This window comes from Panthera pardus, unplaced genomic scaffold (genome assembly GCF_024362965.1).
Source record: "Panthera pardus isolate Hobbes unplaced genomic scaffold, ASM2436296v1 HiC_scaffold_234, whole genome shotgun sequence".
NCBI lineage: Eukaryota > Metazoa > Chordata > Mammalia > Carnivora > Felidae > Panthera > Panthera pardus.
In genome coordinates, this window is record NW_026526804.1 from 1 (window position 1) to 17,611 (window position 17,611).

At 51.0% G+C, this 17,611-nt stretch overlaps 1 protein-coding gene across 1 annotated transcript; it reads left to right on the forward strand.

Annotated features, from left to right (window-relative positions):
• Positions 1 to 1,477: 1,477 nt before the first annotated feature.
• On the forward strand, positions 1,478 to 14,712 carry LOC109261381 (liprin-alpha-1-like). Its single transcript, XM_053888687.1, has 8 exons — positions 1,478 to 1,690; positions 7,427 to 7,528; positions 7,800 to 7,910; positions 8,551 to 8,688; positions 10,215 to 10,361; positions 11,946 to 12,080; positions 13,636 to 13,719; positions 14,179 to 14,712. Exons 1-8 carry the CDS (start codon positions 1,523 to 1,525, stop codon positions 14,182 to 14,184), a joined length of 891 nt encoding a protein of 296 aa, XP_053744662.1. The 5' UTR covers positions 1,478 to 1,522; the 3' UTR covers positions 14,185 to 14,712.
• Positions 14,713 to 17,611: the final 2,899 nt, after the last annotated feature.

Sequence of the window (17,611 nt, forward strand, 5' to 3'; positions counted from 1 at the left end):
GCGTGTTTAGGAATTTGTCCATTTCTTCCAGGTTGTCCAATTTGTTGGCATATAATTTTTCATAGTATTCCCTGAGAATTGTTTGTATCTCTGAGGGATTGGTTCTAATAATTCCGTTTTCATTCATGATTTTATCTATTTGGGTTATCTCCCTTTTCTTTTTGTGAAGCCTGGCTAGAGGCTTGTCAATTTTGTTTATCTTTTCAAAAAACCAACTCTTGGTTTCGTTGATGTGCTCTACGGTTTTTTTTAGATTCTATATTGTTTATTTCTGCTCTGATCTTTCTTATGCCTCCTCTTCTGCTGGGTTTAGGCTGCCTTTGCTGTTCTGCTTCTATTTCCTTTAGGTGTGCTCTTAGAGTTTGTATTGGGGATTTTTCTTGTTTCTGGAGATAGGCCTGGATTGCAATGTATTTTCCTCTCAGGACTGCCTTCGCTGCATCCCAAAGCGTTTGGATTGTTGTCTTTTCATTTTCGTTTGTTTCCGTGTATTTTTAAATTTCTTCTCTAATTGCCTGGTTGACCCACTCATTCTTTAGTAGGGTGTTCTTTAACCTCCATGCTTTGGGAGGTTTTCCAGGCTTTTTCCTGTGGTTGATTTCAAGCTTCATAGCCTTGTGGTCTGAAAGTATGCATGGTATAATTTCAATTCTTGTATACTTATGAAGGGCTGTTTTGTGACCAGTATATGACCTATCTTGGAGAATGTTCCATGTGCACTCGAGAAGAAAGTATATTCTGTTGCTTTGGGATGCAGAGTTCTAAATATATGTGTCCAGTCCATCTGATCCAATGTATCATTCAGGGCCCTTGTTTCTTTATTGACCGTGTGTCTAGATGATCTATCCATTTCTGTAAGTGGAGTGTTAAAGTCCCCTGCAATGACCACATTCTTATCAATAAGGTTGCTCGTGTTTATGAGGAATGGTTTTATATATTTGGGGGCTCCTGTATTCGGCGCATAGACATTTATAATTGTTAGCTCTTCCTGCTGGATAGGCCCTGTAATTATTATAAATTGCCCTTCTTCATCTCTTGTTACAGCCTTTGCTTGAAAGTCTAGTTTGTCTGATATAAGTATGGCTACTCCAGCTTTCTTTTGGCTTCCAGTAGCATGATAAATAGTTCTCCATCCCCTCACTCTCAATCTAAAGGTGTCCTCAGGGCTAAATTGAGTCTCTTGTAGACAGCAAATAGATGGGTCTTATTTTTTTATCCATTCTGATACCCTATGTCTTTTGGTTGGCGCATTTGGTCCATTTACATTCAGTGTTATTATAGAAAGATACGGGTTTAGAGTCATCGTGATGTGTGTATGTGTACAGCGTAGCCCCCACAAAAAGGGCTTCTGTGTTGGTGCACCCGAATCATCTGCAGAGACACAACCACCCACCCTTGTTGAGCCCTTTTGTGACTGTGCACCATTGTGGTCGCCAGGCTCTGGCTGCTGTGCTCCTCGGAGACGGTGGTGGAGGCACATCTGAGAAGAGTGTATCTGGACGAGTGAAGGGGTTAGGAGGAAATGTTGCTTACTTGCGCACTGTGGTTCCGGAACGGCCTTTTCCGGAGAGGTGGCTCGGGAGCTGAGGCTGACCGAGCACTCTCCCAGCAGTCTGACTCTGGGGCCAAAGGCCGGGGTCAAGGAGGAGCTTGGCTTTGTTGTAAGCGATGGAAGCAGAAGCGGAGCCAGGTGAGGCACCAGGCAGCTGGTGTTGGGACAGAACCTACCCTGTAAGGAGTTGGGTTTTCAGATAAGGGCCTGGGGTCGTTGTGTCCTCAGGGGGAAGGACTGGCATGATGTTGTTGAAGTTTTCGGAAGCTGGTGCTGGTAATGTGTGGATAGTGGGTTGGGGGAGGAGACAAGAATGGATGCAGTGTAGACGTCATTGGGTAGAGTGGCTCCTTCTAATGTGTGGGTTGAGCTCTAAGACTCGTTCTTTAGGCAACAGGTACAAGCCCCTCACATCAACCATCACATAAAGCACAGAACAGTGTGCGTCTTTATATCCTATACAGAACTACGTAATGTTTAAAAGCAGCGTGTGTAATATTTACGTGTGTGGGTGCAAGGCGTACACTAAAGTATTCACCTGTTCTGGAGTGCGTGGCAGGCACTGTACTAGGAGCTGAACACTATGTGCTGCAGTTACCTCACCCAGAGACCTATGCGGTTTTACGGAGAGCAATAGAAGGGCATGGGAGTGTGTGGTTCCGTGGAATAGGAGGAACATGTGCACAGGGTGGCTGCAGCATGGCCGTTTTGTCCCATGGGTCGGCGTGGGTCAGACTCGGGGAGGCGGTTTTCCTTGGGAGGTTCGGCTGCCCTGTGTTCTCCTTCATGCACCCCACTCTGTCTCCCGGACGACTTTCCAAGCACCTCCTTAGTGAAGCTCCATCTGGGCGGACTGTGGGCTCTTTGAGTTCCCCACGGGCCGCAACCCTCCTCCCCACACCTGTGCCTCCTCCTGGGAACAGGGCAGCTTGCTCCCTGGTCTGGTGGTCAGAAGCCAGGGAGATGGCTTTGCCTCTTTCCTGCTCTTCCCTCTCCCTGCTGGTCCGTGGGTCCTGTGGCGTGGACCTTGCCTGTCTCAGAGGCCATCTGTGAGGTCTCTGGAGATCTGTACCCTGTCATCACTTGGGTGGACTCAGGGAGGGGCCGAGTCCTGCGGTCTTCCCTGCTCCGGCCCCACTCACCTCGCAGCAGCTTGGCTGTGGGGCGGAGGGCGCCTCCTGCTGTGCAGAGATGCTGGCGTCCTGCCCCGTCCGTGTACAATACGCCTCGCTCTCTGAGAAGACGGCCTTTCTTTCTGAATCTGTGTCCTGCCTGCTGGCCCTTAGTGCTGGGTGTTGCTGAGCAACTTGGTCACTAACTCCTTTGGGGAAACACGTATGCCTTGTGTACAAGGACCGTCTAAACTGCTCCTTTTCTGCTCCTAGGTTGCTCAGTCAGTTAAGCGGCTGACTTTGGCCCCGTCATGAACTGTTTCTTGGCGAGCTAACCCCCGAGACGGGCTCTGAGCTGACAGCCCAGAGCCTGGAGTCTCCTTTCAATTCCTTGTCTCCCTCTCACTCTTCCCCTTCCCCTGCTGCTCTCCGTCTCTAAGAAATAAAGAATGACATTAAAAAATTAAAACAGAAAATCTATTTCTATTTTACTCTTTTCTGTTGTTCACAAAGGTCATGCTTGCTTCGTTCTTCCCCAAGGATGAGTACAGCTGACCGTAGAACAACTTGGTGTTCGGGGTTCCACCCTGCCCACAATTGAAAATCCATGTATAACTTTTGCGTCCCCAGAACACTTAACTGTTCAAACTCTCCTATTGTCCGGAAACCTTATTAGAAACACAAACAGTGCATTAGCACTTGGATCTTGTGTGTGTTATATGCTATATTCTTCGAGTCAAGTAAGCTAGAGAAACAGTTTTACGTCACAGGGAATAGGTGCACAGCTCTGCGCTGTATTGATCCCTAAGTTTATTCTCCGTTTGTTACTAGAATGAATTGTCTATCAGAACCCACATCAGTGCTGGCTTAGGTGACATACTACGCTGTTACGTGTATCATTAGCACTTTGCATCAGAAATGAGAGGAACTGGAAAGATTCCTGTGTATTTACGGATGTCACAATTCATGCATTACCAATGAAGGGTGAATGCTTTATGATGGCCTGGTGTAATCAGTACGATTGCTTCGTCATGGCCTAGGAGATACACGGGTGAATGAATGGTTACAAAGCTTTTCTAGCCTGCAGGTTTACAGCCATATTCCTAATACAGTCTGGACACATTCTTACATTACAAAAACCGCCTGTGATAGTAGGCTGGGAGGCATTTTCTCTGGGCGGGGACAGAGAGAGGCCTGCCAGAAGGTAATGTCATTTTTTGAAAGCTAGGTTATGGAACAACACGTTATTCGTTGTATGTCAGATCTTACTGCCCTTATGCCCGTGTGAGGATAGGCCGTCAAGTGCACACAATTCTCGCACACGACGTTCCTCCTGATGACCGCTTAGGTGGTGGTGACACACATGCGCCCCGGGCGGCCTGGCTGCACGCTCCCTCGATTTTCACGCAGAGACCTGTGCATGGCAGGCGAAGCGGTTCACTGAGCACCTTGGTGAGGATTTGCTGTCTGGAAAGTGGGGGTGGGTCCTCACAAATGTGCTGATATGCAGACCTGCATGGGGTCGGGGGGACCCGCTAGTTGGGGCAGTCTTGGGCCTTGGGGCCTGGCGGTATGGGGGTGGAGGTGGGCACTGTCTGTGCAGCTTTCCAGAAGGGCCTTTCTGTTCCTGGCCAATGTTTCCATAGACGGCTGGGTGGCTTTAGTCCCAGCGCCCTTGTCATGGAAGGGTCCGTGTGGGAAAGGAGCCGAGACACTGGCGGATCAGTCCTGGTGGCAGTGTGCTTTCCAGCGATGCCACTTCCATGCCGCCTTCCTCGCCATCCGTCTGCTTCACCAGATCTCCTCTCTGTGCTGTCTTCTTCTGTGACCTCCTCTGGGCTTTTCTCTGTGCTCTTGACCTTCTGTAGGATACGCAGTTTGAATCCCTGCATCCCCCAACTCTTTTTCTTTTTCTTGTTTTTCTTTTTGCCATATGCAGAGTCTCATTCATGAGTTTCCTGACTGGCTGTGTCGTAGGTCCGGGAAATCACGCACGTCGTATGGACAGTCATCTCTAGCAGGGATTTCTTGATTGTGTTGGGCTTGATGGTTTTCCCAGAGTTTTTTGTAATGTCCCTTGGCATCTTCCTGACTTTCATAATGTTCCCTCTGTGGCGGTTCTCTTTGGTAGCATTGACTGTCCTTCTTGTCAAGTGCCTGTGTCATGAGCCTCACAGATCCTCGTGGCCCCTGGTCCGCAGGCAGACTTAGACCCGCTGCGCTCCGGAGCGAGTGAGCCGCCAAGACACGTTTGGTGGTGACCCGTGGGGTTCTGGGTGGCCAGGACATTGTCCAATGTCAGAAGAACTTTAGAGGATAGTCCCTTGCTTTCAGCGTGCTTCCTGAGTTGAGGGACAGAGCTGGGATGGAACTGGTCCAGGGCAAGGGCTCTGGTTGTGCAGCCAGACCTCTGGCCACTGGCACTTGTTGCCTTCAGGACCCTGGGGTGAGCTTCCTACACAGGGCCAGCCGCCCTGATCACACCCTCGCCTGTATCCGCTCAGTCGGTAGCTGCTTCACCCCTTCCTACCCAACATCTTGGTGCTCACTTGTCTTTCTCGTGAATAAATGTCGTTTGTGGCATTTTCCCCCCGACAGGGCACCTCCTTCTGCGTGAAAACCTGTGCAGGCAGCCATGGTCTCCTCACCTGATTTTCTTGGGTTTTCACTTTTTGTGTTGGAGTGGTTGACATGCGGTGGATGGTGGTTCCTTCTTCTCTGCAATCTTCTCTGGGGCGTCTGGGAAACCGTGTGTTTCCTCTTCGTGGTAGAAGCTGCTTCTCCTATCGTCTGGACCATTTGAAAAGCCAAACCCCTTTCTAAAATCGCCAAGCTATCCTGTGCCTGCATTGAAATGTGCCAGTTTTCGATCCTTCCCTTCCTTCTGCCTTACGTCGTGATGTCAGGTCTTCACTTGTCTTGCAGTTTGAGTTGGGTCTGCAGGTGTGCCCGTCTCACAGCAGTCCTACATCCACAGAGATGCCACATCTTCCACACGAGACACAAAGATGTCTCACAAATAGCACTAGGTTTTTGCATGTGCTGGGGTAGCCGCAGCGAGAGCTTCGAGAATTTCCCTTTCCTTGTGCCTTCATGGTCCTCACGCAGGCCGGCTGGCAGCAGCCGCTGTGGACCTCAGTACATGTCAGGCCATTCAGCCTTTTCTTGTAATACCATGAGTCTTCTCTGCATCGCGGGAGCACGTCCAGCATCCCTGGGGACACTTCAAACGGGTCCCAGGCTATAGTTAAGGTTCATGGTATTGCCCTTAACACGGTGAAAATGACGCAGGAACCCTGAGAAATCACTTCTCCTGTGGTGCTTGATTTACTGGAGAAAGGAAGTGCTTACCAAGAGCTGAGGAGCAGATTCGTGGATTCGTGCAACACTTGAGGGGACCTCAATAGCAGCAGGAGGTGGTGCACACTTCCCCCAGAGGACAGCGTCTGCTACAGCTCGTGTTATGCGGTTAGGACTTAATCCTGCATCTCCACATTTGTTTGCCTTTCTCTTGACTGCAAATGGCACCATGTAGGTACGGTCAGTTTCTGTGTGCAAAATGATACGTTTTATCTCGTTAGAGTAGGTTTGTGTATGTTTTCGGATAGGAAATGCTATAATAGCCTAGTATCTGCGTTTATTTCATGCACCCGTGGCCTCCCTTGTACTTACTAGTTTTGACACTTCGTAGCTGCTCAGCTCATCTGCCAGTCTTTCCAAAAGTCACACATCTCCAGAAAAGTTTCCAATGTATTTATTGGAACAAAAATCCCCACATAGAAATGGGCCTGCACAGTCCTACATCAAGGATCAGATAGGCTTCTGTGGGTTCACCTTGTCAAGTCAGATTGCAAGGAACGTGGTCAGTTCTGTGGTAATCAAATTCCCGTTGATTTGGAAAGGGTTAATTTATGAAGGAACTTGAAGTATGTCACCAGTTTGTACTTGGATTTTCTAGAATGGCTGAAATCAACCACTCTCTCTTTGGAATGTCAGTTGTTAAGTGAACGTTTATCCCCTCGTTTGTCCTACAGAGACAAAAGCTCTGGGGCTCCTGGGTATCTCAGGGCGTTAAGCGTCTGACTCTTGGTTTCAGCTCAGGTCATGATGTCATGGTTCAGGGACTGAGCCCTGCACCGGGCTCTGCGCTCGACTGACGAGAGTGTGCGTCCACCTCCTTGGAGCCCACCTGTACCCCATGTCCTGGGCGGGCGCTCAGTATTGGCGGGAGAGAAGCCCCACGCGGGGTGGTGGGCCCTGGCATCACTCTCCTCAGAAACCCTTCCTCCATAATATTTCCTGCTTGACTAAGGAAATAAGTCGTAAACTCGCCCTTTCGTCAAGAGTCCTACCATCATTTTTGAAAAGTCCATTGGGTATGGTTGAGTCTGATTGAGCCAGGTGTTCAGGCTACGACGGCAGCTTTTGAGTACCGTCAGCCTTTCCCCACTGCCGCTCCACAAGCCTGCTTGCCAGACGAGGCCAGAGGCTGGGGATGGGCAGCAGGCTTCTCGGCCTGTTGCTCCCGAGTCAGCAGAGTTCCTGAGTCCTAGACCTGCCAGGCACCTGAAAACGTCTGTCCCCTTGAGTGTCGGTCCCTCCGACAATCCCCGGGACTCCTGTGGGTGGTGAGGAGGGGACTGGTGTGTGTGATGCTACTTGAGGATGGTGGGTGCTGGGACTCTGGAGGGCCACGGAGGCCTGGTGTGCTCTGGTAAAGACCCCCTGTGTCTCTCCACTTTTGTCCCCTCTCCGACCCCAGGAGTGTGCAGCTCTCGCTGCAGAGCTCCACACCTGCAGGGAGCAGCTCGTGCAGAGAGAGGAGGAGATCGCCAACCTGAAGGCGGAGAGAAACAACACCAGGGTCAGTAGGCGCACTGCCAGGGTCTTTCAACACAGGACACCATTCACTCCCCTTGTCCACATGTCCCCATGGAGTTGGCCGGGACCTATTGTTCTCAAACCTTGTTTGATCCGTGAGGAGGAGTGAGGCTATTTTAACACATTCGAGGGGATGGCTCCCTACCTGGGCACTGAACTGAAGGGATTCACACTTGGTTTTGCATTTGGTGAACTTGAGGCCCAGAATTGAAGGTGTTCTTGAAACACGCTTTTCCTTTTGCCTCTCCCGCCAGCTGCTGCTGCAACATTTAGAGTTCCTGATCTCCAGGCACGAGAGATCTCTCAGGAGAACATTGGTGAGGCGACAGGCGAAGACTCAGGCCGGCGTGTCCAGTGAGGTGGAGGTGCTCAAGGTCCTGAAGTCCATATTGGACAACGACCAAACGGAGTATGAAACGGTGTGCCTAGCCACGGTGGTTCTCAATTTGTGCACATGCTGTGTGTTATACGCACGCTTTGTGTGTTTGTGTGACTGGAGTTTCCTTTGCATCTTCTTGAATTCTTGTGAGAAGACAGGTCTGTATGGTTAAAAAGCAGTAGTTGGTGGAAATGTTGTGTGTATCGATTGGCTAGTACAAATTGCATAATGTGATTTATTTGGGGGAAGATTTGTCTCCAACGTAAAATGGAAAGGTGTTAACAAGCAAGTTTGTGAACAGGAGCATCCGTGAAAAACCTTACCAGCATTCTGTCATGTTATTTGAGGCGAAGGGGATGTTAGGGTAACTGTATAGTAAGGACTAATGAAACACCTCTGTGTACAAACTCAATCCCTTTGTTTCCAGGTGAGAGAGCAGTTACGTGTGGCACTGGAGGGGTGTAGTTTCGTAGAAGAAGAATCGGGCCACACGCAGAGTTCAGCTCCAGACATCATCACAGGATTTGATTGGAGGGGGTTTCCTTTTTATCCATTGTCTTTAAAACAACATATATAGACTAGCAGTGGGGGCCCTCACATGTTGCTTCCCTTTCTGAGTTTCAAAGGTGCAGAGCCAGATGAAAGAGCTCCTGGCTACCCTGTGCACTCTGGTGGCCAAGCTGGAAGAGGACCTAGCCATCTCAAGGAAAGACCTCATCCGTTCTGAAGCAATGAACAGCATATTACAAAGAGATGTCCGTGAAGTGAGTGTCGGTTGAAATGGCCACGCCGTCGTCTAGCCAAACGAGGGGTGTTTGGTTCGGCCTTGCCCAGTGTGTCCTTCGTCTCCCACGGGTTTTGAACGTTCGGAGTTGGGTAGAAGTAGCAGCAGAACGGGACGTGACTCCGGGGCCTGGGCGGGCTGCCTCCCCGTGTGCGTGGTGGAATCTGTCCTCCCTGGGCTCTCCCCTGCCGAGGCCCGGCGGGCAGGTGGCGGAGTGCCCTCGGGTGTGGATTGTGGGCCACCTGAGCTTGGCCCATGCCATGCTCTCGGTCCGTTTTGGGAACACACTCGGCACGTGGGAACCAGCGTGGTGCTGCCAGGTCGCTGCCGGGGGCACGACCGTGCGAGGGCGGCTCTACCGAGGGGCCGTCACGGCCTCCTCTGCCGCCCTGCCCTCCTCCCAGGGGTTCCGTGCTCCTGGTCGTGGCGGTCAGAGTGAGCGAGGGGCAGCCCGCTGGTCCCGGTGTAAGGTCATGGAGGAGTGCGGCCGCTTCTGCACGTGTGGTCGTGGATGGGAATCTGATCCTTGTCACAGAAACTAGTAAGGGTGGGATGGTTTCTCTGTGCCTCCTCCTGTCCCTGTGAGCTGCCCTTTGTGGACAGTCCCCGCACACCCCACCCCCAGCCCGTCAATGCCACCTCGGGAAGACCCTGTCAGACCCTGTCAGACCCACGTGTACGTGCACGAGCAGTCTGTTTAGTACCTTAGTGTGGGTGAGGCCGTGTCCGAATTTAAAACAAAAGTATTTGCAGAAATTATATAACCCATTCAGTGAAGTTGTTGTTTGGCAAAGGTGGGGGGAGACCCCGCAGCAGAGTTCAATATGCAGAGAATTTAGAAAATCATTTCTTAAGACTCATCACTTTCACTCCTGAGACTGCTGACATAAATTGCTTCGTAAACACAGAGGGCTGGAAGAGGAATCTCTCGGGTGGTGGACAAGAAAGGCAGGGCAGGACGGTCTGGTTCCATTTGCAGTGTCAGATACCATGGGATACAATGTTGTTACGGGGTTAGGCTATAGAAGATGACTTCCAGTTATATGCAAGGTGGAGTTTGGCTTCCTTTTGTTAACACTGCTGCTTCATCTTTGTGGGAATTGGATGAGATTTCCCCCACCTTTTCCCCGGAGAAAGGATGGTTGTCTCATGGTGTGTGCCTCCAGAGGCAAGTCGCTGTTCTGTGGAAAGCTCAACGGTGTCCGGAGGCAAGCGAGGTTGTGACTTCCGGGAGATTTTATTATCCGTTTGTCTTTGAACACATGGGGAAGAATAAGCCTGGGTACCTGGCCAGAATCCCGAGCAGCCTCCGCACTGTCGGCACAGAGCCTGACGCGGGGCGCCAGCTCACAAAGCGTCACCGGCTGAGCCACCCAGGTGCCCCGAGGATGCTACTTTTCTGTTTGTTTGGAAAGTGAGGATTTCGCCCGGTTTTTGTGTCTGGAGTGTGTTAATGTGTCGTACGCTGATTCTTTCCCTGTTTTCCCTCTGAAATACCTGCTGTAGGCCATGGCCCAGAAGGAAGACATGCAAGAGAGGATCACTACCCTTGAGAAGCACTGCCTCAGGGCACAGCAGGAAGCCACCTCTCTGCACGACCTCAAGGATAAACTTGAAAACGAGATCGCAAAGAAGGACTCTCTGCATCGACAGGTCGTTGGTTTCGTTGAACTTCATTCCACTTTTATTAATTACAAGTCAGGTTAAGGACCAAGTGTCAATGTCAAGGTTTTAGGATCTTAGAATCTTGTGTTGACCAGCGGGGTTACTTCAACGTCCAGGGTTGAATTCTTTCGAATTTTATGGAAGCATGTTATGGGGCTACCCTCCTTGATTCCTTCTTTGTCTTGTCTTAACTGCACGTTACTCTGTTGCCTGTTAGCACTGTTTCCAAAGGAGCAGGGAGTGGCCGGGAATGCGTAGGCACTGGCCATTTTGGTTAGTACCTGAGATCGGGGGGGATGGCAGGTGCAGAAGCATAGTCTGGTGTGAGGATGTGAGACCCTGTGTTTTGGGAAGCCGCACGGCTCTTCCTTGGTTGTCTCAGGTCATCCGGCGTTGAACAGGAAAACCGCATCCAGCTTCTTGGAAACAGAGTGAGTTTGCCTGGTGTGTTTGTCAAATGTGTCAGTCAACCCAAAATGATAATCAAAGTGAAATACTAGGAAGCCATGAAAATGACATTGAGGAATGCTGTTTGAGAGCACGTAAGATGTTCCAAATCATGAGTGTAAAAGGCAGATCGCGAAATACTATGTGTACAGCATGTGATTGATTTTCTGAGGGTTTTAAAGCATGAGACGCGGTCTGTATATACACACAGAGCTATATGCCCACAGAAGATGGAAGGAGTCTGTGGGAACAAACGTTAACCTTGCAAAAACGTCACCTTATACATGATTTTTAAAATGACTTTATATGTTTTTAATGCTTATTTATTTTTGAGAAAGGGAGCCAGAGTGAGAGAGAGAGAGAGAGAGAGAGAGAGAGCGAGCATGAACAGTGGAGGGCCAGAGAGGGAGAGAGGGAGACACAGAATCCCAAGCAGGCTCCAGGATCTGAGGTGTCAGCACAGAGCACGAGGTGGGGTTGACCCCATGAGCTATGAGATCATGACCTGAGCCAAAGGTGGACGCTTAACCGACTGAGCCTCCTCGGCTTCCCTAAAAGTCCTTTAACAAAAAATCTCGTGTCTAAGTTTGCCACGTTGAAGTTTTCCACGTTTTTGGTCAAGAGGGAGAGTGCTTTTGTTGAATAATGGTACACTTCCAAAAAGAACTCAACTGGCATCAGGCATGCTCTCAGAAGCTCTGTGCTGGCTGATGTGCCCACCTCAGAATGTCCTATGGAGAGAGCCTTCGGACCACAGTATAAATATGTTTACGAAGGGTTAGGACCGAACCCTTCTCTCCTTAACTTGTCAGGAAGAACGAGCAAGCTCCTCCAGAAGATGGGTTTTCTTTAATGTGTAGGAACTTTGTCTTTTGAAAGACTTCTTTGAAGATACTGAAGAAGAGCAAAGAGTTTGGCGAGACATGTTTTGCGTAGTGAAACGAGGACCAAGGCAGTGGGTGACTCCTTGCAGAAAGGAAAGGTTTACTCTGAAGCACCTCCCAAACTGTTGGCTTCAGTCAGAACGAACAGTAGATGTCTGCATTTAGCTTTTGTTTCACTTTATTAAAAATGGAAACGGAGAGAAGACTTGCTACACTTTGATGCTTTGCCTTCATTTCCTAGACTGCGGATCAAAATTGGCAGTTGCAAGAGCGCCTGGAGGTGGCGGAGCGGAAGCTGCAGCAGACCCCGAGGAAGGCCAAGTCGCTGCCCGAGGTGGAAGCCGAGCCGGCCCAGAGGGTGGCCACCCTCTGCAAGGTGGGGCCCGCCTTTCCTTCTGGGTCTCATGGTGGGAATGTCATTTTCATGGCGGTCCGTTCTCGTATCTCATTTCTCACCGGTAACGTCGGCGTGCCAAATTCCGCGACCCAGCTGAGATCTGTTTTCGGTGCTACTTTGTCTGAGATCGGAATGCTTTTCAAATGGCAGGCATCATCCTCAGTTTTGTTCCCTCCGGTTTTGTCCGATGTGTGCTGTTTGCCGTTGGCTGCATCTAAGACTCACTGCTTTTCAGAGTTAAGTCAGCGACTCAAAGCTCAAGATAGTAGCCTTGGGTAAGAGAAGGACAGGGGTGCCTGGCTGGCTGAGTCAGTGGAGCTTGGGACTCTTGATCTCAGGGTCATGAGTCTGAGCTCCCCGTTGGGTGTAGAGCTTACCGAAGGGAAAAAAAATCAAAAAAGCATAGAATTTTTCCGAGAAATGAAAAAATCCTATCCTCTTTTCAACACAATCGTTTTTATTTAAAAAATTCTTAAATGTTCATTTATTTTGAGACAGACAGAGAGAGCGAGCATGGGCACATACATGAGCAGGGGAGGGACAGAAAGAAGGAGATAGAATGCCAAGTAGGCTCCATGCTATCAGCACAGAGTCTGACACAGGGCTCGAACGCCCAAACCTTGAGTTCATGACCTGAGCTGAAGCCAAGAGTCAGAACCCGACTGACTGAGCCACCCAGACACCCCTGTAAGAAATAAATCTTTAAGGAATTCACTCGGAGGTTCAACAAATAGAGTCGAGGAACGTGCCAGACACAGTCCCTGCCCTCCCAGCTCTCACAGCCCTCACCACCCACAGAGGAAGGCAGCAGTTGAAGAGGTAGTTTCCAGACATGATGTGGTCGGTGCTGGGATCGAGTGATGCACACAGGACGAGGGAGCACATGACTGGGCAGCCAGTCCGTCCTTCCGGAACCTGGGCCGAGGGAACCTGTAGCAGGGAGACTGTCGGTGCTTCTGTGTCACCGGTTCCAGTGCAGTGAGGGTCCCAGTGGGAAGGGGGTGGGGTCGTCACGGGATGCTGACCCTCAAGGCTGCCATCAAGTCGGGCAGGCGGCATTGGGCGCCCACAGGCCCAGGCTCCAACAGAGCCTCTCCTCCTTTCTGATCTGCATGTCAAGTCTCCGTTTCTTTTCTGGCCTGTCCTCTCTCCTGTCCCTGGTCAGCCGTGTAGCCCGACCGTTTGTCTTTGGACACTCTGCTGCTGAGGAAGCTAAAGTGTTGGAAGTGACTTCCCAGCTTAGGAAGGCAGCTCGCCTGTTTGCTCTTTCCACTTGCTGCTTCCTCCTGTCCGTGCTGAGTGGCCAGGGGTGTCTCCCGGGGGACGAGGCACCGTCCAAGGATCCGGGCCCCGGGGTGGGGACGAGACCGTTGCCTACCCCCGGTCACCAGCATGGCAGCCCACTGCTTCCCACTGGCACGCATGAGGCCGGTAGGGACTGTGAGCAGGCGGAAGGCCGCTCACAGCATGTCGTGCGTAGGCACAGCGTGTGGTGTGGGGCCGCCAGCTCTTCTGACCCCGCTGTCGCCCACAGGCCGAGCAGAGGCGTGGCAACATCGAGGAAAGGCTGCGCCAGATGGAGGCCCAGCTGGAGGAAAAGAACGAAGAACTGCAGCGGGTACGTGTGCGAGCGGAGCAGCCACGCACCTGGCAGTGGTTGTGGCTGAGGCGCAGGCTGGGGGTGTGGGGGTAGGGAGTGGTCCCTTGTTTCCGACTTCTCCCCATGTGGATGCCAGGCCTCTTCTCGGTCCCATCAGGGGTACAGTGGACTCTTGTGCGAGTTGGATGCTAGTGAACACTCCTAGCATGTGGACAATGTTCTCTGGACGCTGGGGCCCCGGAGGCAGTGCCGCCTAGGGGTGGAGGCACCCGCACAGCCCACTGTGCCCACCAGCTCATTAGCAGCTACTCACGGTTGACGCGGGACCTCGTGGGTGTCCCTTGGCCAAAGCGGAGGTACTGGCCTGGGGTAGGGCAGCCTAGAGGAGGGGTCTCCTTCCTTAGGACATGACACTGAGGTCCTGAAATCAGGTCACGGGCCTGACCTTGGTCCCCACATCCTGAATTTCTAGTTGAGATGTAAAGGCACAGGTCAGGGTAGATGTTCCTAAGAAGAAGAATAGCGTAATCGAGCCTTGACGAAAGGGAGGCCCGTGTCCCTTGAATCCCCTGAGATTTTTCCCTGCGGGAGCTGGTCGGACGTCAACATGAAACACCCAGGAGACAGAGCAGGCAGCGGCCTCCCCATCTTGGGACGTCCATCCAAGGCCATCAGGTTTTGTTTTCACCAGAAAACTCGAAACACTCACCCTTACCTTACACCAGAAACTCGTGTGCTTGGCCCTCAGGGTCAGAGAATAAAACGTGAGTTTCCGCGGAGTGAAGCTTCTGATGCCAGCGTGAGGGCTCGTGTTGGCCGACCCCAGCCTGCCATGACACATGCACACAAGCGAGCACAACCAGACGCTAGCCTCTTGGGCCGAGAATTCGACCTCACCTACTTAGAGAAGCACTTCATTGCCTTTAGGACTGTATGGTAGTTTGGAAGGACAGGTGTTGAGATAAAGATTCTAGTATAACTGAGACAATTCCAAGGACACTTTTAAGCTGTTTTGCTTGAAAAATACTTGCGTGCTGATCCCTTCTTGTGGGGTGCCCAGGGTCTTTTCCAAGTGATGGCCATTGCTGCGTGTTAGGTGTGGTGGTCGTGCTTTCTGTTGCCTGCTCCCAAGGAAAGAGGTGCCAGCAGGTGTGGCTTAGAGATGAGGAAGCCCGAGCATGGAGGGACTGTCCATTGCCTAGGCTGCGGGTGTGTCCTGTGGGCTCTTCCTCCTCCCTGGGCCCCCCGACTGCAGGGCACATGTGTAGTCCGTACCCCACGGCCCTCCGCCCGGCAGGAGCCCCTGAATCCTGCCGGCCTGTCCTCGGCGCTTCTGTTTTGGGTTAATTCAGGATATGCGGTAGAAACAAGTTTTTAAACCATACGATTGATGAGAGTTCTATAAAACACAGACCCGTGAACTTTGCGGTTACGTTCGGAAATTACTTGAGGTAATTTGTTATGAATTTCTAATACAAGTTCCATTACAAAACGTTCAGGAGATGTGTGAATTTCACGAAAAACAGGTGAAAGTCTTTCTCACCACTGAATCTTTCCCAAAGTGGATTTTGTTTTATCTTTTGGTTTTGTCAATGGATTCATTTCTTTCCCCCTGAGGCCAGATCCGAGCTTCTGTTTCCGCCCCGGAATATTCCTCCTCCCGTGTGCAGATAAGCTGATCCCCTTAAGAATATGCTCTTTCCTGCATGTACATCTGCCTCCTGAGCCCATCTGAGAGCTAATAATGAGGACATTCGTGAGGGCCCACGTGTGTTTTGTTTCCCAGAAACTGCGGAAAACTGCAGGCTGTTACCCACTGTGCGTTAAGTTCCCAGTGTCCTGTCCCTGCCCGACGTATGTGTGCGGGAAGGTGCGTCTTAGTGTCTAGAAGAGGAGTATGGTCTGGGGAGGGCCCGAGAGTAAGTATTTTAGGGTTTTACTAACTGAGAGGTAAGGAGTAAGCTAGCTTCATGCTAATCAAAGATGGGCACAGAAACAGCCATAGGCAGTATATAACTAAGGGGAGGGGCCGTGTGTCGATAACCCTTTGTTGATAGGACCGGCAGTGGCTGGATGTGGTCAGCAGGCCCTCGTTGGCCACCCCTGTGCTGGAACCTTCAGCCTGGTTCTTGTCTGGGGAGCTAATTTCTACCTCTTTTGTCCAGACGGACCGGTAGGAGTGCGCAGTTCTGTCAAGCATTTAACCAGCTGAAAACAGAGTTTCTCCTGTTCCATCTCCTGCCTTCCCTCTTTTCATCTGGGTTGGAAAGAGTCTAAGCCTGGACTCTTACACCATCATAACGGATACACTTGAGGTGTAACGGGAGGGAAGCAGTATCATAGGATCTCTGTGAGAGAAGCTCTGGTGGTGACAGTTGGGTGCGGACCTGATACTACCGGTTCTGGTGACACCTGTGTCCCTGTAGATGAGCCCAGAATCTTCCCTAAGATTGGCACTTGGAGACACCAGTGAGCAATGCTAATTACACGACACACTTGTTTTGGGTAAAACCCATCATGAGGTGCGTTATTATACCCCACGTGAGGTTCTACCTTGCTCACTGGGGCCAGCCTTTAGGTAGAATAGTTGTATGTGAGATTGGAATTCTATGTACGAAACTTAGGTCGGGTTTCCCAAGTGACTGAGGCATCACAGACCCTACAAGCTAGTACGAACCAGTGTACCTGCTGCAAGTAAACTTAGGAACTTGTCATACTTACAGTCAGACAGTGATCCGTGAAGAAATTGTACATGGACAAAGTATGAGTAAAGGCTGTTACTGCAGTTTCACAGACAGCATTTCACTCTGTGGTCATGTGACCCTGTTCGTTGGTATGGCCATCCGCTCCATGCCTTTTCTGTGGTGCTGCGTTCTTGTAAAGAGAAACGTAGGCGTGCTCTAGCATGTGGAACGTTTGAAAGAATCAACACTAAAGGACTGTACCTTTCTCAGAAGTCTCTGTTAGGAGAAGTGGGCAATCTGAAAAAACAGCTACAAGAAACGCAAGGTGAGAAGGTATTTCCATCTCTCAATCATTCAGTGATCCCTTGAGACTGGAAAGGAGCAGGTGACCTCTGGGGCTCACACTTCCTCCAAGGCGAGCCACCACTGTGCTTTCGAGGGGCCCCACGCTCGCAAGTCTGAATGGCACGCATGTGGCGGAGTTGGAGCTGAGCAGCCTATGGGGTTCAGATTTCTGAGTCCCTTCGGGGGTCCGCTCGAAAGCTAAAATGTTCCCGCAAACCTTTCGTTGAGTGCAGCGTTGCCCAGCAGGAAGGTAACAGGTGACACGGGTGTCATCCCAAGGATTCTCGCGGCTGCATTTGAAATGGTCAAACAGACGGGTGATGTTAGTTTTCATGTAGCCCGATGCAGGCAACATGTTATTGTATCATGTAAATAGTATAGACATGAAGGAGCTACTCTACAATGTTTTTCCACATTCAGTCCTTGCAACCCACGGGGCGTCTCACAGTTCCATCCCCTGTGGTCGGGACCAGCCCCATTTTGGGCACTCAGTTAGCCACGTGCGGCGGTGTCTGCTGCCTGGGACGGCACTGCCTAGGGGGTTGTTGTGTGACCGAAGCTCCTCGTTGGTTTTGCTCCCTGGTGCTGCGTGTGCAGACGTGAGGCTGGGCTGCGGAGGGTCCACGAAGGAGCACGTGCCTATTGCACAGAAGGGCTATTCCCCCACCGCCCAGAAAGTCCTGCTCCTCTCTACATAATTAGGAAGAAGTGTTAGTGGCTCGGTGTTTCTCCTCTGTAACCTTGCTATGCCTGAGACCTAACTGTTCAGTAGGGTTTAGGACGTTCACTTGGTGATCCGGGTGTTTACTGGAGGACTCTTGGAGAGAATGGTCTTGGGGTTTGTAAGTGCTGAATTTACCCATCGTGTCATGAACCTACAG

What these genes read in the sequence shown, in the direction of transcription:
- LOC109261381 (XM_053888687.1), top strand. Translation starts at nt 1,523, where the DNA reads ATGTTGCTTACTTGCGCACTGTGGTTCCGGAACGGCCTTTTCCGGAGA. An exon ending in GGAAGCAGAAGCGGAGCCAG is followed by an intron (nt 1,691 to 7,426) that starts GTGAGGCACCAG and finishes CTCCGACCCCAG; the next exon opens with GAGTGTGCAGCTCTCGCTGC. An exon ending in GGGTGGCCACCCTCTGCAAG is followed by an intron (nt 12,081 to 13,635) that starts GTGGGGCCCGCC and finishes TGTCGCCCACAG; the next exon opens with GCCGAGCAGAGGCGTGGCAA.